At 42.0% G+C, this 25,661-nt stretch overlaps 1 protein-coding gene across 2 annotated transcripts in view; it reads right to left on the bottom strand.

Moving 5' to 3' along the window:
* Positions 1–1,507: 1,507 nt before the first annotated feature.
* Positions 1,508–25,661, bottom strand: part of bnc2 (basonuclin 2) — a 161,011-nt gene continuing 136,857 nt past the window's right edge. For both annotated transcript variants that reach the window (XM_041036653.1, XM_041036654.1), the window contains exons 5-6: positions 14,739–17,137; positions 1,508–7,281 (exon numbers count right to left, since the gene is read on the bottom strand). In XM_041036653.1, the coding sequence (XP_040892587.1) occupies positions 6,459–7,281; positions 14,739–17,137 (3,222 nt within the window). In that variant the 3' untranslated portion in view covers positions 1,508–6,458. The remainder of the gene's footprint in view (positions 7,282–14,738; positions 17,138–25,661) is intronic.

Below are 25,661 nucleotides of genomic sequence, written 5' to 3'. Positions count from 1 at the left end.
TAAAAATGAACCAGCGCATCATTCACAGATGCAGACTGGACTGACAGCAAATTAATTACTAATCCTGGAAATCTCTACGGTCAGACAGACAGACAGATGGGCTGATGAACATCTTTGCCCTGTCAACTTCTCCAGCCTTTCCAGTTCAGACACAACAAAGCTCTTCCTGACTCTCTTTCTCTCTCTCTCTCTCTCTCTCTCTCTCTCTCTCTCTCTCTCTCTCTCTCTCTCTCTCTCTTTCTTTCTCTCTCTATCTGTATGTTTTCTCCCACAGCAAAGAGCTCTGCCTCTCAAAGGTCAGTGGAGGGCCAGAGTGTTTGTCAGGCCAATCGATGGCCTGCCGCCACCGTCAGCATGCTCAGTAGTGTAGCAGGGAGGTTAGCCTAGTGGCGGACGGCACCCACCCCCTTCCTTGGTGGGAGATTGCCACCAAGGAAGGGGGTGTGTATGTGTTTAAGATGGGTGACTGATATTTGTGAAAAGTGGGGGAGTATCTTTTACTAAACCTGCACATAATCAATACCATTCAGTGCTATTATTCTGAAATGTTGTGTGTGTGTGTGTTTGTGTGTGTGCATGTGTTGTGCAGTTATTGCTGGATCCCCTGTCATCAGTGACAGGGGATCAAGGAACGGGTGTGTGACAAAGAGGAATGGTGTCTAATTCAAGGTCAATAAGGCCTCTGTCACTCCTTCACTTTCGCAGAGGGGAGGGAGGAGGCATTATGTTCCCGTTGGTTACCAGAGCAAACATGACATCCCTGCTGGAGCTCATATCAATTTGTAATTTGACTCGCAGTCACAGCAAATGATGTCAGCACAGGTCGCTTTTGCAAAATGATCCTGCAGTTGTCTGTTGTCAGTGTCACATCGTTTTTCTGTTGTTAAAGTATTTTTTTTAAGATGTTAATATTCATAGATGCTTATAGTCTTCATTTTAAGTGGAGTCAACAAGAAAACATTGATGGTTTGCTAGAACTCAAGGGCATTTCTGGTTTTCAATATATATTATTTGCTCTTTCTTAGTTGAAGTAAATTCTAGTCTTTCTTAAGTACATTTCGTTTGGATTTTTCACCTAAAATAGTGCCTTCTCAAGTGCATTTAATTTAATTTCAGCATATAATCAGACAAGCTGTATGGTAGTGTGTGTCCTTTGTTTCCCTCCTTCAATGACCATCTTACTAATTTGCTAAAAACCAGCAGCGCCTTCTTCTCATGCAATACATCTTTTAATAACTCTATTAATCTAATCGTCCACTAATTGGTCAAGATAGCCTTTTCCCTGATGATTTTTATCATAGGGTAATTAAAGAGCCCAGTAAAACCTGCTGAAATCACGGTGTCTTGTTAAAATGGCTTGATTGACACATTGCTTCTGGGCTTTTTTCCCCTACATTATAGAATTCAAACTTCACTTTAATATCATTTTCAAAATTGCTCACTTTAGTAATTATTTTTTAAGTCCAGGTCTGTCACATTTGAATAAAGTGTGATGACAAAATGCCAGTGACTGATAAATCTTTAATATAAAAATTGTACAAGAATTCTGATACAAATTACAAGAGGTATTTGGACAAAATATGAATAAAATTCCATTTACATCCCAAAACCCTTTTGCATTTTATGCAAAAACCATAGACAGTTATGATACAGAAACAAATACAGGAAAGGCAAAAAGAAAAGGAAAAAAAAACAGAAAAGAGTCTTTTAAAAAGAGGACAATTTTTTTCCTCCTATCTGCAAATGGGAAACACCTGTTTCGGTAACATACAGTATTCATGAGGCTTCCAAATCACCATTTTGACACCAAAGTGATACAAGCTCCTCTGCTGTGTTTGTTCTTTGCAGTGCGACTATGTAGCCATGCAGCACTGTCGAGTGCCAGTGCCATAACACAGGCTTTTTAAGACACAGACACAAATGCATTGGATACACAAAAACACAAGTGAAAAAAAAAAAAAAAAATCTAAATTCACCAGGTCTTCAAGCTTATTTGTACTTTAAGACTGTAAAATATGATTGGCACAATGGAAAACATTTCATGAATTTACAGTATTTTTTTTTCAGGATCACTGACATTTCACAGGTTCCAGTTCAAATTAATGAGGGTATTTTTTTTTTTTTTTTGAGCATAATACATGAGACTGAAGCATCTATACAAACCTACACATGTGTGTGTTTTTCTTCTATCTGCATATTTCTTAAGATGTCCCATCAAATATTTTAATCCCACTTTGTTCCATGAGCTACATTAACTGGACAGTTTGCATGCCATGTCACCTCTCATCCTCACTCACTCAGTGACGTGAACAAAACGGACAGTGATTAACAGCTCAGCCGCTCCATCTCCTCCTCCCTCAGTGTGCTATGTAGAATTACCGAATAATTGATGCCTGACGCTCATCTAATCAAATATTAAAGATTCACTCCAGTGGTCTGGGCCAGTGAGGCGCTCTAAGTGACGTGTTCCTGCCGTCCCGTAGGCCGGTCACTAGGTAGCAGAATGCACCTGGGCCCATGTGGCTGGAGAAGTAAGAAAGACAAAGATTGGATTGGGGGCTTTCTCAGAGGAGTGGGGGAAATTGGTGGTCATTTCTCAGAGGAGAGCAGAGTGTAGGGGCGAGGAGTGGAAATGTGAGGGGTGGCTCGATCGCTCTCCAGCAGGCAATCAAGAAGAAGCTGGCAATGAGTCCTGGGGAGTCCTGGCCCTTCTGCTCTCTTGCTCTCTTCTCTCCCTGTGTTCCTTTCTTTCTCCCCTGCCTTGTTAAGTGCCTGCCGCAAGGCTCTAGCCAGACCACTTCCTACGCCCAATCCCTTTCCTTCATCTCTCCCTTCTCTCTCTTGCCGTCTGTCTGCCTGGCTATTTGTGTGTTTTCTCAGCTCTCTTTCCAGCATCTTGCAGCTCTGAGCTCTACTGGCATGACCAGCACCATCCAGGACACACAAGGAGCCCGTAGGGTGTAGGAGAAGGGTGTTGTAAGGGAATCTCTTCTATGATATTCAGCTCTCTGTCTGGCACACACAAGTACACAGATAGAGAGGTCATGCACAGCAGCTGCTGCTTGAGAAATGGACAGCAAAGAATAGGACATGAGGAATGTGTAAAAAAATAAAAAAAAACTAAGTCTGAATGTGGGTACAGCACATTTATAATAAAATAACTTTTAATATGTTGGGCGTGTACAGCTCTCTCAATTCTAGAGAGTTCAGTTCTGTCTATGAGCTTGCTGGCCTTGTTAATAGATTATCTTCAATTAATCTAGGTCCTCTTGAGGTAAATTTTAATCCAATTATTAGTTATTAAACATAGGGGGATATTTATAATGAAATAACAATAACGATAAGACCTTTGAACTTTCCATGCCTAACTCGATGCAGGCTCACACCATTCTCCACAGCTGAATGTTAGCTTTCTGTGCAGTGGCACAGGCTATAATGTTAATGCTTGATGGAGAGTTTCATCTCCTGTGGTGAGAATACTTTCTATTTTTCTCTGCCCCTGTCTCTTCCATCGCTAGAGGTTAACAAGTCATCTAGCTCTTGTCATCCTTCTGGCCTGTAAGTAGGAAGCATATGTGAGTGTGTGCCACTCTCCTCCGTTGCGCATGTGTGTGTTTTTATGGCTGTGTGTTAGAGAGACAGCTGTCAGCAGGGTTCCTGGAGTAGCACTTTTTTATTTCTGCCAGAGCGAGGGCTGGGGGGATTGAATGAGTGAATGAGGCAGCAAGCGCCTCAGTGAAACCCACTCCTGGGAGAAGGCAAGGGTTCCTGTACTCAATTTTCCCTTCACTTGGGATAAACAGGCAATTACCCATCCCTTTTTCCTATGCCATGGCCGTCCGGTGAACTTAAGCATACACTATTAGCGTGTGTCCCTGTAGGACCTGCGCTGTGGGGTGTGGAGGTGGTAAGTGAGTGGCGGGTTGAAGAAATGGGTAAGGCAGTTGTTAAATGACTGTGGTCTGACAGACAAAGAGAAAAACCGAATGAAAGAAAGGAGTTGAATTGAATTGAATTACCAGCAATCCTGAATAAGAATAAGCACACGTAGAAAGTGAACAGATGAATGGAATTCAACTAAAATGAATGAGTCAAATTGAATTGTTCAGAGCACACACTCTGTCCTTTTTATTCTCTTTCTTTCTGTCAGTGTCACAGTCATGTCAGCAACCTTGGCGTCTGGCAGTGTAACGAAGTGACAAGTGAGATATTAGACAGAAGAAGCTGGAATGGCAGGGACGCCTCCAGGTAACGGAGAAGCAGCACATTTTTAATGATCGTTGCCGTCATCCTTTCCTCCCTAGTCAGCCTTCCACCTCCGCAACCTTTCCATCAGCCTCAGCTCTCTGTCTTGTTCTCTTTATCTCTGAGAAGAGAGGACTGAAAACTGCATGTCATATAGGTGGAGTCATAAAAAAAAAAGACATGAAATATTTCACTAGAATAGGTCATGTCTATATTACAAAATGGCTTAAGTATGAAACAAATGGAACTCAACACTGTTGTGGATGTAAGGTGTTGCGAATACTGTACAGCACACCACATAACACTGCATATTTTCCCCTCTGTGTGTAGCACCAGTCAAGTAAGAGAAGGTCTCCTTGTATAGTAAGACATGGCATTGCTAATACATTGATAAACAAGTCAAACTGAGGAACAATCTCTATTTTTTGTCTTTTTACAAAAAATATTCTTATACTGGACAAAAACATCTCCATGAAGATACATGACCCACCAATAAATACCCCTTCCCTTGGCTACTTTGCCCAGTTACTGGAAATATTTGTACCGTAAGACAGTCATGGACATGTTAAAAATGGCTGCAGTCAACAGCCAGGAAAATGGCAACATTTTTCATAGAGTACAATTGCAGCTGACACTCAGCAATGGAAACCGATACCGAAAATATCACAGCAAAAGATTTAAGACTCAAGTGCATCATATTAATCCACTGGGGCATGATTTAAGTACAACGTCACGCTGAAACATCTTCTCTTACGCATACACTTTTGTTTTGGTCACAGTTGAAGGACTATTGTCATCTTTTCTCACTTTTTTCAAATCCATGGGAGAATCATATTTCATTAAGATGCCTTTCGTGAGAACAAACATGAGCTTTTGCTTTGCTAACTTTCACAATGTCACACTAATGTCATGCTTTACACAGATTACCTCATTAAACTGTTGAAGTAATTATTGTGATCATAACGTAACCATATACAAATTTCTCCTTAGACGTAGGAGGAGAGACTATCAATATTTAACTCCTTTTTGTTTGTGAAACAGCAGTTTATAATCACACCTAGATTAATTTTGACGCAAGACACTTTGGAGACACTTTCTGAATAGATTTTTCCGAGATAGGGGAAGATCTCAGGCTTTGTTCAGGGAAGTTTTCTGTCGTGAAACGGTGTTTGAAACTGAGCACGTGCAAAAAGAAACTGGCACAAGTATGTTGAAGGTACTGTCATTTCCCTTGGCACTGTAGCCATCAATGACCCCAAACAACACCTAAACTCACCATTGCAAAACTCCTCATTATAATAATATTACACATCCCCTTGTATAGATGCAAAGTGCAAAAACTGAATTAGTATACTAAAGCTCATAAACATAACAGATACAAAAAAAAAAAAAAAAAAAAATAGAAATACAGAGAATGATATCAGTGTAGGAGCCTAAAAAAGCATGCCGGCAACCTCTGAATACCTAACAAGTAGATAAAGCAAGTCACATGATATTCTTTTTTTTTTTTTTTCTAGGACTCAGTTTAAAACATGTCTTTGAAGCTAACATAAATGAATCAAGCTAGTAAGATGCTACCTCTTTCTTGCCTATAGCTGGAAGTATTGTACTGGACTGTAACATAAAACCATAAAGAGAGAGAAAAAAGAAGCAAACAACCATCAACACAACTCTTTTACACCAAAAGCCTCTTGGGACATTATTTACAAATGAAGCTGTCATGCTTTTGTAAGGGGTTCATTTAAAAGCTATCATTACACAAATACAACAAGAAGATTTTCTTTTTTTTTTTCTCAATACTATCGTTTCTGCAGGCAAAGTCACAAATAAGAGTTTGAATAGATTCTTTGGAGACGGACATAAAAACAAAGTGGGGAGAAGTTTGAAAGGAAAGATGGAGGGGCTTATGAAAAAAGCAAACTGGAGTTTTGTTATAAAGCAAACTCCATACTGAAGAGTGTCATCCTGTTCTTCCAAAGAAGGAGAAGTCAAAGGTCACAATGATAAACTGTATTTAGAGTCAATGAATTTTATAGAGGGACATAGAAATGTCTTGCAATGACTTACTGAGGACGGGCAAGAGGCATACAAGCACTTGGCTTGCATTTGATGGCCCTGGGCGGGGGTTAAAAGCTAATTTAAGGAGGAATAAGGATGAGGAATGAAGGGAGGAGTGGGCATACTGACAGGAGGCTAGAGTAGAAAGTCATTATTTAGTCTATTATTGTGGAGAAGGGCATGTTTTTATGGAGGTTGGGGTTCTGAGAATGTCGGTTACGGCTGCGCACAGAGCTGAACACCATGTTGCAACCGGGGATTTTGCACTTGTGCATCTCTCGCAGGTGCACAGTCTTGTAGTGCACACGCAGGGTCCCTTTGTTGCTATACATTTTGTGGCAGATGTTGCAGAGGATCCCACTGCTGCCACCATTACTGCCCCCGGTGGATGAAAGGAAGAACGGTGAGGAGGAAGTTTCCAACCCCTCACCATGTCCCTCTCCTCTTAGTTCTCCAGTCTCATCCCGATGCCTCCCTTCAGCTCGCCTCACGGCACGCTGGGAGCAGTCCTCTCCCTCGCTGTTGCCCTCCTCCTCATCCTCTTCTCCCTCCTCCTCTTCCAGGTCATCCAATAGGATGCCTTCATCACTGCCCTCATCAGACTCATGTGAGGAGTGGACACTGCTGCTGGATTGAACACTAGATGTGGTGCTCAGGTCCAGCACCATGTAGTCATCTGGCTGGCCCTGGGAGAAGCCGTTGGTGTGGTGATTTTTAAGATTGTGGTGGAAAGGGTGGTGGGGATATTCATTGCTCGTGGGGGAACGGGCATCGTGGTTCAGGCCTGTGGGTCCGAGGCTGGCGCCTCCGATGCCCATCCCAGCCATAGGGTCCAAGCCCATGTGGTGCCCAGCGTAGATCTTGGCCAGTAACTCGGCTCGCAGGTCCTTGGGCAGTGGCGTGAGTTGGGGATCCAGGACAATGTCGTCCAGCTCTTTGGTCAGCAGTTTGCGGTGCAGGTTGATGTTGGAGCTGTGCCTAGTGTGGGTAAACATAAAGTTGTTGTAGATCAGAATACTGCAAGTGTAGTAGGATGGATTGCCTCTTAAATACAAAATGGCCACAGTGTTTAAATCCATGTATTTGTACTTACAGTCATTTATTTTTCATATTATAAAGTTATCTCACATCTGTGAAATGGTACTGGGCTATAAAGATTCAATATCTAAGAACCACTACATACGTAATCATTGTTACTATCGAGGTACACAGAAATTCACACAGAGAGAGAAATCCACCCTGCAGCTCTCCTCAGAAAAGTGCACTAACGTAGCACAGAGAGAGAGCACCCTGCTAGTGTTTACTGCTGTCAGCATGTCTGCACTGCACAGCCCTCAAATCCAATAGACTCTGACTCAATTAAATACTCCACCATATTGAATGGGAGTTTATCAATTGATTCGAGCTGTGGTAATGTGATAATCGAGGGGAACTGGATAGCATATTAGCACTAGGCCCTGACAGCATTATCGCGTTCACTCCCTATTGGAAGGGGCTTAATCGAGCACCTCAATGAACATGTCTTTATGTAGCCCTGGATTTAATTAAGATGGGCATTTTTTCCTAAACACAAGGCAAACTGTATCACACAATGTGCTACAGCTGATGAAAGAAACTAACAAGTGCCATGCTTAAGCCAGGATACTATTAGTGGGGATTTCATTTAGCATAAAAAGCCATGCTAAAGGATGCAAGGTGAAATGTGCTTGAAAGATCACATTCAGTGAATTTTTGCTCCAATTTCACAGTTCCCAAGTCGAACTAAGAAAAAGGGTACCCACGGCACACATGTCACAATAAAACTGCATAACACAGAAAGGAAACTTAAGCAACTAATGACCGGTGTCAGATATGACATATACAAGGCCCACTCCTCTCATATCAGGTCAGCACTTGAATCAAATAAGAATATATGCAAACACTCAGTGCCTTTAATGTGAAGGGTTTCCATGCAGGGAGGGCACGTGTGAAAAATGAAACAAAAATTAAAAAAAAAAAAAGAAAAGGGTCATCCTTAGCAGGACGGGCAAAAATGGAGTCACAATGGATAGTAGAGCTTACCAGCAGTGGCAGGGTTGATGCAGTCAAAAAGGGTCCCTTTCCTTTAATTATTTACTTCCCTATCCGACATTGTCCTGCAAGAGGTAAAAATACATTCATTTGAGGGACCCTTTTCTGTGAACCAAGCAACCAGGAGCCCGTCCACTCGAGCATCGTCAGCATCGAGGAGAGAGAGCGTGGCAAATCGATTGGTTGTGGCTGCCACTGCATGTGTGTGTGTGTTTGCACATGCTTGTGTCTGTTTGTGTGTGTGTGTGTGAAAAACAGAAAATATACTACCTCCATATAGCAGGATTCGATCAAAAAGACTATATAAATCCTTTGTTCTTTTTTATCCTTTGATAGTACAGTTGCACCCATATGGTGTTAGCTTATGGCTGGTGTATGGGAGTCATGATTCAATGTCTGTGGCACTGTATCCTTGTCTAGTCAAGTAACGTGTGGATGCTTGGCTGTGAGGGGCTAGAATGCTTCATGAAAGTCAAAAAAGAAATGCCATAATCAATGATTATGGGCACAATTTCCAGTAAGCCAACAGGCTCTGACTTGAGGAGGGGCCATAGATTTGCTCAGTTAAGCCTGAGGTTCAGGATGCTGTTGATGATGCTCAAGTAGGCAGGTCCTTTGCAACATGTCTCCATCTCTAAAACAACACCTTCTCACTGCTAATAAGCTCTAAGTTAACCATCGCTATCTCAGTTTTAAGATATTAAAGTCAAACATGCTAAATATCATGCAGTAAGTAGTCTGCCCTATAGCTACAGTAGCCATTTTAAATACTCAAAATGCAAACCACATTGTCAGAACATTACAACAATATCTAAATGAAAAATATTCACAATTTGCACCACAGTCTTTTTATCCATTTTAAAGATATATGCAAATAAATTAGATGGAAGACAACAAACGGGATATCATTTGTAGCCATTTGGAAATGATTTAGTCTCAATAACTGAAGAGGAGAAGGGAGAAAGTCCAGTTCATGATTATTTGCATAAACATTATTTAATATTTTTAAATAGTAATATTTTTTGTAAATAATAAATAATTTCATTACTGTGTTGGCAATGCTTCCTTGCCCTGAATAATCAAAATAAGTCAGCAGAATCTACACACAGTGGACATAATGCATTTATCCCTTCATTTATCAGATTTAGACTTTCTGCCCCATTTCCCACTCCCCTCCATCCCACCACGTCCATCCTTCCACCATAGTACGCTCTATCTTTCCTCCCCCAAAACCCCAACTCCTTAGTCCCCCTCCCTCCTCCATCTCTACCTCCCTGTTGGCCAGTAATGTGGCTGGCAAACCAATTTGACAGTCTCATCTTCGCCCAAAAGATGGGGGAGGCCTCCAGAGAGCCCATTTTTGACTGTGCAGAGGAGGCAGAGCGAGAGTGTGCCTGTCCCAACCGGCGTTAATCACCTGATGGCCCTTGCCCTTGATTTTGTGTCAGTGTGTTTACGCGTGCGCGCGTGCGTGTGTACGTGTGTGTATGTCATCTAAATGCCTCATAATGTGTAAATGAGATGGAAAGCTGAGTGGTATTAAACTGACACCAGTGGTTCTTTGTCTTTCCTGTCATTTGGGGTGTGTTATGAGGTTTCGGTGTGAGTGGGAGGACAAGAGTTTTAGTAACATTTATCACTCTCTGTCACTGTTATATCTCCTTTGCACCGTTTCAGTCTGTTCAACAGCATAAGTTACAAGCAATGATTTTAGTATCCACAAGTAAAAGAGTGGATAGACATTAATTATACATTAAATATCAAATGAAAAACATTTTTATGTACAAGTTATGATTTAAAATTACTTGGAATTCTATTGATGACAGGGTGTTTGTGTGGGTGCCTACATGTTCATAATCTTAGAATGAAATAATTCCCCTTATTCTCCTCAAAATACATCACAAGGAAACTGTGAGTGATAAACCAAAGGGATGTAATATCTCAAGTTTCCATCTTTTAATCAGCAGATATCATTATAACCAGGGTGAGTGGCTTTTGCTAACATATTCTCTCTATGAGCAGCGTGCCCTTTGTTTATAAGAGACAAACAGAGCTGATTGTGGAGCAGCGGAGCTGGGCCCACATGCCGTGTGGGGACCTAGTGAAAAGGAGAGAGGCAGAGAGAGGAAGGAGAGGGAAGGAAAGAGACACTCCAACATAATTAACCTTCACTCTCCGTTTGCAGTGGCCCATGTGGGACAACTGGCTGTGCACTGCTGCATCCATGAGGATGTGGAAGAGGGAGGACACCTAGCTGGTGTAGCGACATAGAAGGAGCAGGTTAAAAACGCTGGAGTGAAGGTTAAAAAAAAAAAAAGAAGCAGGATAGGTTGATAAAAATGAGATAAGTAAGGCAAGTCTAGTCACCAATTTAAAAAATATGATTAACGAGGCTAATAATGGTGATGATTACTGGTATGTGCGCCTTTCCAGCAGTTAATCATGCAGCTTCTTCAACACTTCTGCCGACGCTGCTCGCTCCCCACAATAAATATGCAATCATTTACCTCCATGCAGCAGGCGGCCGGGAGGCTGGGTGAAAACACCCGAGTGTAAAACCACACACACATACACACTTATGTCGCTCTCTGTTTTACACTCAAAAACACACACATTACACATTTGCTCAAGGGCACAACGATTTATCCTTTCCTATATGTGTGTGTGAGGATTCATTTGAACATGTTTGGGTATACGTGTGTGTGTGTGTGAGATCTGCTGTTCATTCTACAGTTTTATAAATAGGGCAGGGATACAAACTAAATAAACACGATTGATACTTTTTTCCATAGCAGCACATTCATAGTGTGCTACTCTGACAATGTCATTGGCTCGTTTTTTTTTTTTCTCTGTAGATCAAATGACCTTTCCTCCGTTTTCTTCCTCACTTTGATACGGGAGCTTTTGATGCTGGTGTCTGATGGTGTGTTTACGTGCCTTTGGCTTTTCACTCTTGGACTGATCAGATATGCAGAGGTACTTAGAGTTCTCTGTTGCTGGATGTCAACAGCTGTTTTGAAGGTACTGAGAAGGGGAAGCCAGGCAGGACTGCATATTGTAATGCTGCGTTAGCATATATTATTCAGCTGTGAAAACAACAACAACAACAACAAATAACCACTGGTTTACATTCCTCTTATTAAAATTCAATGTGGTTATTATCCTAATGGTTCCTTTTATATATATATAAGAGAAGTACTTTATGCTAATTAATAAGTGTTGATTTTTCTGTCGTTTATGTCTGTCAGAGCTGCTTATAAATTGTTACTGCCAACACTGTTGGCAGTAAAAAAAAATCATATTCGGAGAAAGAATGGAGTCTGGCTTGATCCAATTTACTAGTAATAAACATTCTAAACATTATTTTGTGCAAATATCTTTGTACTTGCAGTTTCTTAATCTTATCAGAGCAAATGCTCTTATGAAAACAACCAAATTATTTTTCCATTTTATTGCTACCATTACACTCAAACAAAATTATATCATTAGAGGATTATCCAGGGACAGATGTGATAAGAGCCCGGCTTGTGTATTGACTCATCTCAAAGCCCCAGGATTCCTTGAGCTATGCAGTGCCCTTCTTCTGTTGTTTTTTTCCCTGTTTGAACCAGCGGCAGAGTAATATGTCCCATATGCTATCAGGACTTTATCCCTCACAGAAAAAGTATGGAAATAATAGTGTGGTCTCACCCACCCAGAGCTAAACAGTATACCCCTGGCTCAAAGATGCATTATGTTCACAATTGTCCCTCCTTCCTACAAAGTTATCTCTGTCTCCCATATGCTCTACCACTTTTGTTTGAATGGCATTTATATGCTGGTGTTTCTCATCATGGAGTCAAACTGTCACACACACACACACACACACACACACACACACACACACACACACACACACACACACACACACACACACACACACAGGAGGAGAGAGAGCATAGGAGGAGTTCATGTAGAGGTGTTACCTTTTGGCTGTACAGTGCTGTCTAATCTTTGAACCCTCTGTGCTTGTCTAAAGCTCTCCACTCACCCCTGGCTTTGATAATCAAATGCCTGGCTGCATATTTGTGAAAATGCACCTTCCCCTCTTCAGCCTTTTCCCTCCTCTTTTCTGACAACTACTTTTTTCTTCTCGCAGTTTTATGAGCTATTCGGGCGTCATGATAGCAGATTCCAGCATGAAGGGACGAAATCACTTCACTGCAGAAAAAGCAGTGCAACTGTAGGAATTTAACGTTTTGATTCTCAGTAATTCACTCAGCAATATCTGCTGACTATCAGCCACACTTAGCTCTGTGAGCTGGTTTCAAGAAGTTTCCTTTCTTATCAGTTTACAAAACTCTTAGGTTTAACTCCTATCTACCCTTGAAACCTTTTCTTGTTTTAAATTCCCCAATAAATGTATGATGGAACTCTGTTTTTACTCTTGGAAAGTTAAGATAAGACATTTATTTCGAACAACTGGTATATAGCATTAGGATGCTAATTACAAAGAGATAAGTTGAATTCAAAAATAAATACTTTTCTTTGTTATCTATTTGTACATATCCTTGTTTGAATCTGTGTCTGTGTCTGTGTGTGTGTGTGTGTGTGTGTGTGTGTGTGTGTGTGTGTGTGTGTGTGTGTGTGTGAGTGTGTATATGTGTGCATGTACATGTTAGACAGCAGGCCGGTCATGCCTCAGGCATTCTCTATTTCTAAAGCCTTGTCAAAAGAAGGGAGCTAACAAACTCACCGGTGGCAGTACAGCCCTCTGAGGCAGTGAATGCTATAATAACACTTCGTGTCATCTTGCTGCTGTTGGCAGAGCTGTGTCAGGTGAGCAGCAGGGTTGCACCTTCACTAATGCTAACTTGTCTCCTGTTCTGCTCCCCCTGTTCTCCTCCCACATCCATTCTAATAGAGTCCCAGAATCACCTGCTCCATTTACATGCTGCTAATGAACAAACAGTGGTACGAACAGATGCCACCGAAACAACAAATGTAATAAAAGGCTTGGGGAGGAAAAGGAGCAGGGAGGAGGAACATAGCAGTGATGGAGGAGGGGGTGAGACAAAACATTGGAAAAAAAAATAAAATATAAAGCTCCGTCTGGGAAGATTTGCCATTTGGAAATATGCAGTAATTTGCAAGTTGTCCCTTGATAAAATTAAAATCTCACTTGTCATGGATATTACAAGATAAAAATTGTTTTTTTTCCCCATCCCTATTCATGCTAAAGAACAGAATGAATAAGACTGTTAGGTAGTGCAGCTGAGTTCTATTAAAGAGATAGAGAGCTTCAGAGGTATTTGTTACACTTGAAGTGCTGTGTATTTTAGAGGGGCAGGGGGTATTTACAATTGGTTTCAGAGGCCATTTTACATTATGTGCCTGCTGTGTTGAGTGACTGGATAACTCATTCAAGTAACTATGGTTGTTTAGATGAACGGCAAGGGAATATGACTGTCTGTATCACCAAACCTGAAATATGAAGTCACACACACACAGCTGTCTTTTTGATATCTTTTTAAAAAAATAAAATAAAACTAGCATAAATGGATATTATTACAAGCTGTATATAAAGAGAAATTCTGTTCATTAAGCATGACTGAATGCTGGCCAATTTAAGTCACTCCAATCATGCAAAAAAAAAAAACAAAAAACAGCTTTTTGTAATCCCTTAGGGAGCCTGTACTAGCCCAGGGCACAAATAATGTGTATGTATCTCCAGCATGTGTTATAGAATCAACCTGCTTCCAGTGCTGTTGCAGTATATATATTCTGTGGAGTGAGTGTGTGGGACTGATATGTGCTAACAAGCCCAGGTGAGCATGGCTAGCCTCACCTCCTAATGCGCTAATAAATGCAGTGGTTTGACAAACCGCTGTCTATGTTAAAATATGCGCCTTCACCTCCCTGTGACAAGGTGAGGTAGTGAGGGCAGGTAAACAACACGCTGCAGCTGGAGGGTTGATGGGTATGGCCTGGTGCTTGTATGAATGTGTGTGTATGTGTTTCTCATCCTGACACCCTGCTTTTCTGAACTTTGACTTGACAAGCAGCAGATGTCCCTGAATCCATTTTTCAGTGTTCCATTAGCTAACAGATGTTAAGTGATAGCCTAAGTAAATGTCATACAGTAATGAACTACTGCAGGTTAATGAAATGGAAAGCCATATCTCTCACAAAAATGTTAATATCTATTGAACTTTTTTGACATGGCTTTTATAAAACCACTATATCCTTACAAAAGAAGAGGTATGTTTTGCAGACTTATGTTGTGCCAAGATAATAAAGACTGAGTTGAACATTTCCATCGAACCTACCTGCAATTGTCGCAATTGCATTAAAATAAAATGGTTGCATTAAGTTCTAGTACTAACCTGTCTCGGCTCCGCCGGGAAGGGAAAGCAGCATTGCAGCCAGCCACAGTGCACACATGCATCTCTTTGAGGTGCACATTCTTGTAGTGCAGTTTCATGCTATAGGAGCTCTTGAAGCTCTTCTTACACACATAGCAAATCTTGGGGTCAGGACTTGAGCATGGATCTCCTTCAGGTGATTGAGAAGAAGGGAATTTGGGTGGGCTGGCGCCATAGCCCATCGAAGAGATGAAGCTCTCGTGCAGGGCAGCCATACTTGCAGCAGCGGCAGCAGCTGCTGCCATGCCTCCGTTATAGAGGCCATACTGGCCCATGCAGAACATGTCATAAGTAGGATCACTGAGTTCTTCCTTGATCTTGATAGTAGGCTGAGGAGGGGAGGGTGAGGAATGGCCTTTGCCTTCCATTTCCTTTCTCAAATGGGTTTCCTCGCCACCCTCATCATCCTGTTCCTTGTTCAGACCCCTCCCACCCCTGCTGTGTTTTTGTTGTTCCTCCACATCCATAAGCTCATCACGGTAGAACATCTTGGAATCAGAGGTTTCAGACTCATTCTCAAAGTCTCTCTCATGGTCCTGGTCCTCAGAGGTGAAGCTCCCCATACAACGTAGCTCACCAGAGCTTCTCAGATCATTTCCACCCCTACTCTCACTGCCAGTGCCTTCTCTGCATTCATCTTCACTCTGTCTCATCATACCTCTCAGAGCTAAGCCAGGGCTCATCTCGTCCTGAGAAGGGGACTGCTGCCCACTGCCACCACTGTGGTTCCCAGTACCACTGCCACAATTGTTGCTGTTACAATTTCCATTGATTTTGATATTGTTGTGAAGAAGGGATGACTGGTGATGGTGGTGATTTTGGTGGATGTTATCATCATCATCCTCATCTTTGTCCTCGTATTCATCAGCCACATCAATCACTTCCTTCTCAATCTTTACTGGCATGCTAGATTTGCGAGGCTTCTTTTTGGGCGTGGGGTCACTACTGCCACTTGTGAAGTCATGATTGGCAGTAGGTGTGGGTAAGCGGTGGGACATGGGTCCTGCCTCTGACACATGAACATTGTTATGTGAAGCCACAGCTGCAGCAGCCAGGATCTGCTGTTGCTGGTCCATCAGGGTGGTACTGTTAGTGGTGGTGGGCAGGATGGGGCTGGTGGGCAGCGACACTGGAGGACTGACAAGGTCAGCAGGGGACAGGAGTGTACGGTAGAATGGGGGCACTGGCTGTACTGGCTGCACTGACTTCAGGGAGGGGAACACTAGTGGACTTTGAAGGGGTGACTGAAGCATAGGGTCTACTGGTGGAGTAGTGAAGCCCAGTGGTGGCCTTCCAGGGCTGGTGAGTGTGAAGCCACTCTTGGTGCTTGAGATGACAGGTGTGCCAGTGGTTGAATTGGCACGGATGAGGTCCTTGTCGCGGTTATTGCGCAGCATGGGCATGTGCAACCGTGGATTGGGATTGGCACTGTGACGGTTGCGGCTGCGAAGTGAGCTGAAGACCATGTTGCAGCCCTCAATGGTGCAACGGTGTTTAATCTTCAAGTGTACAGCATTATAGTGTATCTTAAGTGTGCCTTTGTCATAAAAGGTTTTGCCACAAGAGTTGCAGCACACACGACCCTTGCGTGAAGTGGCTCCCATGCGGCGCATGCGATTCATCTTGGCAGAAAAGGAAGGATGGGTGATGGTTTTGGACTGCTCATCCTTTACAAAGTGGTGGTGGACTGGGTGGTCACTCAAGCTGTTGGGTTGAGATTGATTTTGGGACTGCTGTTGGCCTTGTTGCTGCTGGAGCTGTGTCTGCTGTTGCTGCTGCTGTTGAGCTTGTTGGGTGGAAGGGGTTGGTGAGATGGGTGATGCCGTGCTGTTGGGCTCTGTCTTGGGCTCAATGTTGTTAATGGCTCCCAGGGCTCCACGGCTAGGGCTCTGTCCTGTGCGGAAGGGCGACAGGGACACTTCTGATTCACTGGTCTCCACCTGTTCACCTTGGTTTGGCAGGCTGGGCTCCCGGAGCCGAAGGGCGGACTGCTCCATAGGCAGACCATTAGGGGGCAAGCCAAGCATGGGGGCAGAAACTGGGTTGATGTACTGGAAGGGCAGGAGGAAGGCTAAGCTGTTGGGGATATTCTCGAAATGGTGAATGCTCGATGGGCTACTATTTTCCAGGTGTGTCAGGAGTCCCGGGCTGCGGGTCCGGTTGTTGCTTTCAATGAATGTCCTAATACCGGAGTCTGTCTTGGAGGAGGGAACTGTTACTGCCTGACCTTCCTTCTCCTGAATGGCCATCAGCTCTACAATGGACTTGGTCTCACCAAAGCGCAGGAACTGCTGCAGGGTGATGATCTCTTCTTCTCGGGACATGATGGTCCAGCGGTCCAGCACCTTGCCTGCAGCATCCTAGATGCCCCAGAAGAGACAAGAGAGAAGACACAAATATAAACCATTATTGATTGTGCATAATCAGTGTGGTCAAAAGAGAAGATAGAGCAGGGGTTAGTTTGCAAGGGCAAGCTTTACTGCTCATGAAATTCAGAGGCCCCTGGAGCGACATGTAACTAACAGAGCATTGTCGAAAGTTTCCCCCCTTCGCTGTCCCTCTTTCCCATCTATTTTTTTCTATAAGTCAGCCCTGTGAATGTAATCATTAATTACACAATGATGAGAGTAGGCAAGAGTTTAATTGAGTCTCAAGCAAACAAATCAAAATCACTGAGGTGGGGCTATCAGCAGGTCTGTGTGACTTCCAACACTGTTGGATTGTTAAGCTGTGAGACTGACTAAAACTGCTTTGTAAAAGACATGAACTCTTGCTGGGACTCCCTCTGTACTTAAACGGTACCCGGGGATATTTGCAAAATGATGTGAGCCAGAGAAAAAATAGGTAACAGATATAATAGAATAATTAATGCAATCCACTAATCACACCTTGGTTGGACGGCATTTTTCTAGTGTGTTCTCTGTCTCTAAGGCAGTGAAAAGCTTGAGGGAGGATGAGACTGCTACACCATGTATCTGGGGGTGGCTTTGGACATTCATAGAGAAAAACTTGTGTTCATTTAAGGTTGTGTTGGATGTTGCCTTGACAGTGACATTGAGCTGCTTCATTTGGCAGGCTGTATATTTATCATGCTTTTAGGTCCAAAGGATGTATAACCTGTTACCTTAATATTAATCATATCAATATGTTAGGAAGCTTGTAAGGAATCACAACCTTTTCCTCCTTAAATAATAATGGTGAAATTCTTTGTAATAAATCACCAGGTCATTTAGGGCACTCTCAATTGATGATAATTTTTTACTTGACTGTAGAAGAAAATGGGAAAAAATGTCAAATAACAAATATTAACAATAGATAATTTATAATAACCCTTGGCATTTCCTGTTCCTGTGTTTCCATCCTAAGAGACCAGATCTACTCCAATGGGACTTGGGCGTTATTCCAAATAGAGCACTTTTCTTGGCTAGAGTCTTTCAGAGATGTGCTATTAAGGGCTGAAAAATAAAAAGCTTAGACTCCTTGAAAATGTGCATGTTGTCAAACATCAAGAGATGGCAAGGGATTCTGGGAAAATAATCTTGGCAGATCCTGAGAATTTACTTTGTGGTGGAGCTACTAAAGTTTAAGGCAATGAATGTTTGACCCAGTACTTTTGTCCTCGTGTATGAACCCACGTCTTTTCCTGCTTCACAGCACTGATGACAGAACTCTTCTCAAAATTGTACTCATACAGTAGCTGTTGCAAGAGCTGCTGTTATATAAGATGGTATGAGTGTTTGTGTGATAGAAATAGATGACAGAGGGAGAGAGAGGAAAAGAGAGACATAGTGTAAATATTACAGTTCACACACAGGTTCCTGGGGGACCAAGCGCAAGTGACATCGAGGGAGTAATGCAAGCGATGACAATTAGTCACAGTGAAATGGTAACATTTCAAATGTGCTTATAGCTCCTGGCATCTATAAAACATAAATGGCAACTCTGGTGAGTAAAAAGCTGTAAAAACCAACATCACAAAGCACAAAGGGCCTGTAAGGAGAAAACAGAAGATAAATGTTTTAAGAGAGACAGCGAAAGAGAGATAGTAAGGGGGAGACACAGAGGAAGAAGAGCAGAAAAACAGAAAATAAAAGTGTGAGTGGTTTCATATCATGCCCTCAGATATACTGGAGAAATAGATTCTTCTGAGACGAAACATCAATAGTCACTGGGGTATTTGTTGTTAAATATACATTAAAAAACATTTTACACTTTCATTCTGTGTGCGCTCTGGAGTTTTTGCCTGGAGGTATGACTTTAAATTCTAGCCTGGGCACTATTATTTCATACTGCATGGCCAACTGGGCATTAGTACTTCCATTTGATTTAATTGAAACAAAAAAATGAAAGCAAATTAGAAAGTGAATCTTTAAATAGTTCCACAACCAGAACATTTCTTAAGAAATTGTAGTTCTAAGAAGTGGAGCAGTCTTTTGATATGTTATAGTGACAAAAAAAAAAAGATTCATTTGTGAGTGTTGCATATTTAAATACACAAAGGTAGCCTACAATTACAAGTATGATTAGAAGTAGATCTAAATATGATTTAAGTATATTGTTCCTATGAACAGTGTGTCGACTTTATACGCAGAGTATTTGCATTTTTGGGATCATTGAAAGGCCACGTTTAACTCAATTTAAGCCAGTTTAAGACATCTTAATATCACTTTCCAAACTGCCCCACTTTAATGTTTGCTCTTCAAATTAAGATTGAAACAACATTCATACCACAACCTTTCAAATAAGAGGTAATTTTAATGGAAGCTCCACTAATAAATGCTAGGGATTAGTCTCAAGCAAAACGTAAAATCTTTCGGGAAAACTACAAAAGCTTTGCATATTTACACACATCAACAAGACGACTTGACCTGTGACGCCCTTCATACCCACACTCTGTTATCCAGCCCCGGCTCAATCACTGACTGGGTGAAACAAGGTTTAGACATTTATTTTATCCTCTGCTAGTCCTACCCTGTGCCTTCACTTCCCCACTCATGAAGTCAGACAAAAGCCAAAACACAATGACACAGGCTAAACTGCAACCCATTAGAGCGTGGAAGGGCCAGGCAGCTGTCAGACCAGGTCAGCAGTTCTATGCACTGGACCCTGTGAGGAGGCTAGAGGATGCTATCCAAGCCCTCCTTGTTCACTGGTCAATTGAGTTTTGGAGGCTAGTCAACATGCATTGAGGCTGGGGTTGGGCTCGGAGCATAGAGTCAACATAAATTCAAAATTGGCGCAAATCAGTCTACAAAAGGATGTGAAGGGAAAAACTTGATTAAGGTTTAGTCCATATGGAAACTCCCACTGATTTTTATGCCAAGAAGCCTTTAAACACATTAAATGCTATTGCAGTACCTCATTTATAACACAATATTTTGCAGTATATCAATTTTGTTCTTAAATTCCAGACAAAAATATTTAATGCAGATAAAAAGAAAAAATCAATCAAAGGTGAGGCAAAAATGTGCACGAGTTGTATCTACAGTGTGTTGACACACATTTGTAGACAAACATGGGCCCCTGTAGTCCTTACCACAGTAAGTCTCACAACTCCACTCCCCTGCATTAGCCTTGTGATGCTGTGAGAGAAACAAATATGCCATTAGAAGCACTTTTACAAGTAGGCACTCATCTTCCAATTAGCTTAATGTGGCCCTCTTTCCCCTATATTTTCCAGGCGTGCCCCACCTCTTCTTGTACACTCCCTCCAGGAAAATCTCATTAATCCACCCCTCCCCCATCTCCACCAGTGCTATGACATATTAGTCTGTCATTATGCATCCTAGAGTCCTTTAAACAATACAGCTAAACCTCTGTTTGCCAGGTTAATGACTATTAGCCAGTAATTACAGAAGAGAGACGATAGGGTACCCACTTTATCTGGTGGACAGCCTGCTGCTGTTAGTTTATTTTATCTGCCTGCCTCCATGTCTCTCAGAATTAATCTAGCAACGGCTGTATTTATTCATCTCTCCGCCACTGCTATGCATTCTTAATTCATGGCTGTCTCTAATACTGTGGTGCTGGATGTTGTGTAGTGGGTGTGTAGCGGGGTATCCACCTTGCAAATTGCTGACAGTGAGGATGAGCAAATGATGGCCTTGTCATGGACCAGGGCACCACTGTCAGTTAAAACAAATCAGGCAATTATGCAATTAGCAGGTTATGTGCCAGGCTGTATTAAGAGCCCGGGTGTGCACCGTTGTTAGGTTGCATAGTGTGCATTAGGGATTAACAGCTTAACATGTATATGCTTTTCACTAATCATCACCTATCATACTCAATGACTGAGTCTATTTGGCAAGCAAGAAGAGAGATGCTGCGCTAGGCACACAACAAAAAAGGAAAATATTTGCTGTGAATACATTGTATTGGCCTTTGCCTGTATATACTAGATCAAAAGGGAGATCTCAGACACTCATATAGCTTTGGTCATAGAACATCTCTGATATTTGGTAACTGGCATGATGTTCAGTTAGGTACAATCTGTGCTGAATGACAGCTACATTGGTTTCACATTAACATGAGGGCAGTTCAGCTGATCATAGGACAGTCTCACTTGCAAAAAGGAGGATCAGTTCTCACAATGGCAAAGTGAACCATGGGAACCACATTGATTCACCAATCACCTTGCAGTGAATGTGATCTCCACCAAGCCTCGAGGGATTCCCCATTGATCTCCAGTCCTGCTTTCAGATCCAGTTCCTTTAAAAAACTGCTCTATCCCTGTGTTCGCCACTTCAGGGGAGGTTAAGCAGAAGTTCCTTGTGATCTGAGAAGGTCTTGAACCTTGGTGCTTCCTTTTCCATATTCTGCCCCCCAACCCCATCTCGGCCTGTATGAATAATGCAGAGGATCTAGTGGCAAGGGGTGCCATGGGGGATGGGTTCACGCAAAGCCTACTGCCTGGAGCCATCACATCAGAGGGCAAGAGCTCCCAAGACACAGGCTACTCCCCCATTGGCTCCCCAGTGGCAGGTCAGAGGTCATGTGTGAACAACCAGCTCTTCTTCTTCCCCTGTGATGGACCACAGGGAAATCAGTAGCTACGTCCAGACGTGGGTGGAGGACATTTGTAAGAATCATAGAGGTTGAAATTTGCACTCTGTGATCATTGTAAATTCCTCCTTTATGCTCATGCACATCAGAAGAATCCGTTACTTTGGATGTGACCTTGTGTATCCACCTTAGATGTTTGATGTTTTCTAAACTGCGGAAGCAGTAACTCGCATCTTTACAGCAACATGGCAATTTACCGTGCATAGAGTACATACAGTACATAGTCAGAAAGCCAACAGTAAAATCATGTCATCCTGTCATCAGACAGAGCAGTATCCCTGTGGAACAATCAGTGACAATTATGTCACTTTGTGGTTGCTTATAACAGGGCCAGGCATTTCATAAAATAAACTATCACTTAGTGAACTGAACCTTTTTTTGAAACATGTACAGGAAAAAAACAGAAATCTGTGGTAGCTGACAATACTGTGTGGTTTACAGTTACAGTTTTCAATACATCAGATTGCAAAAACAGAGCAAATAGCAGCCAAACAAATAAATTATTTTTTTTCAGAAACTTTCCCACACTGTCTCTCTGGGATACCGAGTAGTACTGTGCAAAGAACAACATATTGGTGTCATCTTGTACGTCAGCAGACAGCCTTGATGCCTCCCTGAAAGTGGTCTGGTTTTAATAAGTGGCAATTTGCAATTACATTTTTGTGGCAAATGAGATACAGGAGATAAAACAGCTGCAGAAAATAATGTTATATTGTATTTTACTGTCACTTATGTTCATATTTTGCTTTTGTTAAATTGTGCACACCAAATGCTTAATTAAATATAATATAATCAATCTTTAATTGTTAAAAGGTGATGGCCTTTAATTTCAGCGTAGATGGAGGAAAGTCTTGGAAAGTGGAAGAGCATTTGTAGCTACATAGACACACATATGTTTGACTTGCCAAATCCTGTTTTCCATATCACGTCAACCCCTTTAAAAGACAGCTGACATGGAAATACAGGTGATTCAATAAAGTCCAGACAGGGCCCTCTCACACTAGCTTATGTTCCTGATTAGAACTTGGAACAGATCTATTCAAGTTTGATTCCTACTTTATAATTTAATTAACAACCATGCAAAGGGCACTGCCTTGGTCAATATTATGCTCATGACTGCCAGAGAGGACTGCTCACTGGGCTCTGGTGTGAATAAATGTGAAGAGGCCATGGGGCTTATTTCTCCGGGCCAGACGCACTGATCAACCAACAGGCCGCGAGATACCCTGCCTTCACCTCTCAACCTGATTTAACTCATGGCTTTGGTTAAAAATTCATGACTGTGTGTTAGTTGTTGCTAAGGGCACACTAATCGACTGGAGTGAGATTTATAGTTCAGTTCCAGACTGCAAGGATGGGGAGGGGGATCACACAGGGTTATTATAGTAGACTTTACTACAGACGGGTGAGTCACAATCTGGCACATCCCAGGTTCCAGGTGGCCTTTAGTAAACAGTTTCCGTTTCTTTTCCCATTGACTTGTCTTTTTTCATTACCTGTTTTTGAAAACAAACCTGTCATTTTTAAAAAGGTCTTCTAACCTCTGATTCATCCAACCCCACCTGACCTCCTCCACCATCATCACCACCCTTTTTGTTTTAAAGCTGTCCCTCGGCATCTTTAAAAAGTGGAAAGGACAGTCCTTTGGCCACAGCCCAGCAGAGGTGCAGATGGGGCAGCACATGGAAGCCATTTCAGGCCCCGGTGCGCTGCAGAGCAAAGTCGACTGTTCTCTGAGTTCAGAACCTCTGAAGAACCGCCTCGCAGCACTTACATGTAAGCAGCGTCTGGGTCTGGACTGATGTATTGATTCCCTGTCTCTTTTCACAAAGCATACACAATAACGTTGGCTTGCCTCACCCAACTGTGCTAAGGAACCGTAGCCGTGGTCAATGTGTAAAACTCAGCGGACCTAGCACTGAGCTAGAGGGGATGCCTCAGAGAAGGGGGGTGGAGTGAAAGAAGCAGCGAGGGAACGCCTGATGGTTCACATTAATTGAGGATGATTCGTGTGATCTCCTGGGTCTGGATGCAGCAGCCAGGTCTGTCGTGGGCCTGGGAGACAGATGTGGGGGCCGCTGTGCTCCCTCCAGGCCCAATAGAGAGCAGTGAGGCGGCTGAGAAATGGTCTGTCTGTCCAGTGTGTGTGTGTTGGTAGAGGTGGGGGGGAGGGGGGCTGACAACCTGCTTTTCTCTCCCTCTTATATCACATCTCCTTTGTCTTGATTACTATTTTGGCAGGAAGCCGGTGCAGAGAAGGTGCATTAACATATGCTCACAATTTGCTCTTTGGCCACATAGTTACATGTTTGTACTCTGTCTTGATGTATCAGTCATATCTGTTTCTCTTTTGTGTAATACCCACCCCTTATCACATTATAGCCTTAGGCTAGTAATGGGTAGCAAACATAGTTTTAACTGTGCTTCAAAAAGGGAAACTTAGAAAAGCATAAACCAGTATTTATTGCAGATGAAAACTTTACAAGGGCTTCAGCTAAAAATAACAGAATGTGGCAAGTTGTTTCTGACTATATCAGTATAAAGTTTTGAATAGTTGCAACCCCAACTGCAAAACATTTTTTTAAATTTTTCTCTATTCTTCTTGGAATGTCGCACTGATCTCCACACAATCAAAATAATTCACACATCACTTTCATGTCACTGTGTAAAAGGAAATAGATGTGAATGGATAATGGATTGTACTATAGGTAAACCTCCCAAGTCGTTTTGTTTTGGTCTAGCTGGGAACAGGCAGAGGTGTCTGTAACACACAGACGCACTGCATTAGAGGAGCTTTTCAGCTTTCTCCTGTGTTTTTGCTATGGAGCATGCAGGAGGAAAGAGAATAAGCTAATGGACTCTTTACTTAATGTGATCAGAGCCATTATTGACATGCTGCCAGGAAGATGCAAGACCATTAACTCGAGCCTCTCTCTCTCTGGTACCTTCCCTCCACCCCACTCCTTTCTCCGACAGTATTTCACTCCTGGCCTGATTCACATATGGAGGAAGGGCCACTAGGGGGTCTGGGTGCCCCAGAGGAGTCTGTGTCTGTCATGTTAACTAGGAATCTGTGATATGGACTGTTTGGAGAATTGGCAACAAGATGTTGCTCAGGACTTGGCAATCGTAAATCAGTCATAATAGCAGTGTATAATGTTAGCATTTGTCCTCAGAAATCACAGGAGGAATGGATATCAGTGAGTGCTGGACAAGTGCTCAAATGTTTATGCAGTATGTCCTGATGGCTTAGTTGGCTCGGCAACCTACCATGCAAATTTAACATCTTGGAATATAAATCGATTTTTATGACTCTGGTACATGCTGTCAATTACATGTTTTTAGTGTCTGGTTACTTTGAACTGGCTAATGAAGCAGAAGTCGCCACAAGTAATTTTTTATTTTAAAAATAATAGAAAAAATAGAAAATTCATAAAAACTGGCATTTCTTACTCCTCAGAGAGAAATAAAAGGAATATATGTATATATATAAATATATAATATCCAATCTATTCAAGGCACAAAATATAAAATTGTAAAATTGAACATATTAACAAAGCTACTTTATTTTAGCAAGACTTTTCATTTCCATTTTAAAATTTAGAAAAAGAAGAAAGGAAAGCATCCAACCAGTGTTATTTTTGTATTTCTAAACTTTGATACATTTATATGGTTTTAGTAAGTTTAACTATTAGCCATATTCATAATTAAATTACTGGATGAGAGAAAATAAGAACCTTTTAAATTGTGATAATAGGCTTTAATTTTAAAAAACAACAAATATGTTATTGAAGGAAAAATACTTTTTTTTCCTCTACAAAG

The sequence above is a fragment of the Toxotes jaculatrix genome, chromosome 4, assembly GCF_017976425.1.
Source record: "Toxotes jaculatrix isolate fToxJac2 chromosome 4, fToxJac2.pri, whole genome shotgun sequence".
NCBI classification, from domain to species: Eukaryota; Metazoa; Chordata; class Actinopteri; family Toxotidae; genus Toxotes; species Toxotes jaculatrix.
This window is presented reverse-complemented; position numbering and strand designations above follow the sequence as displayed.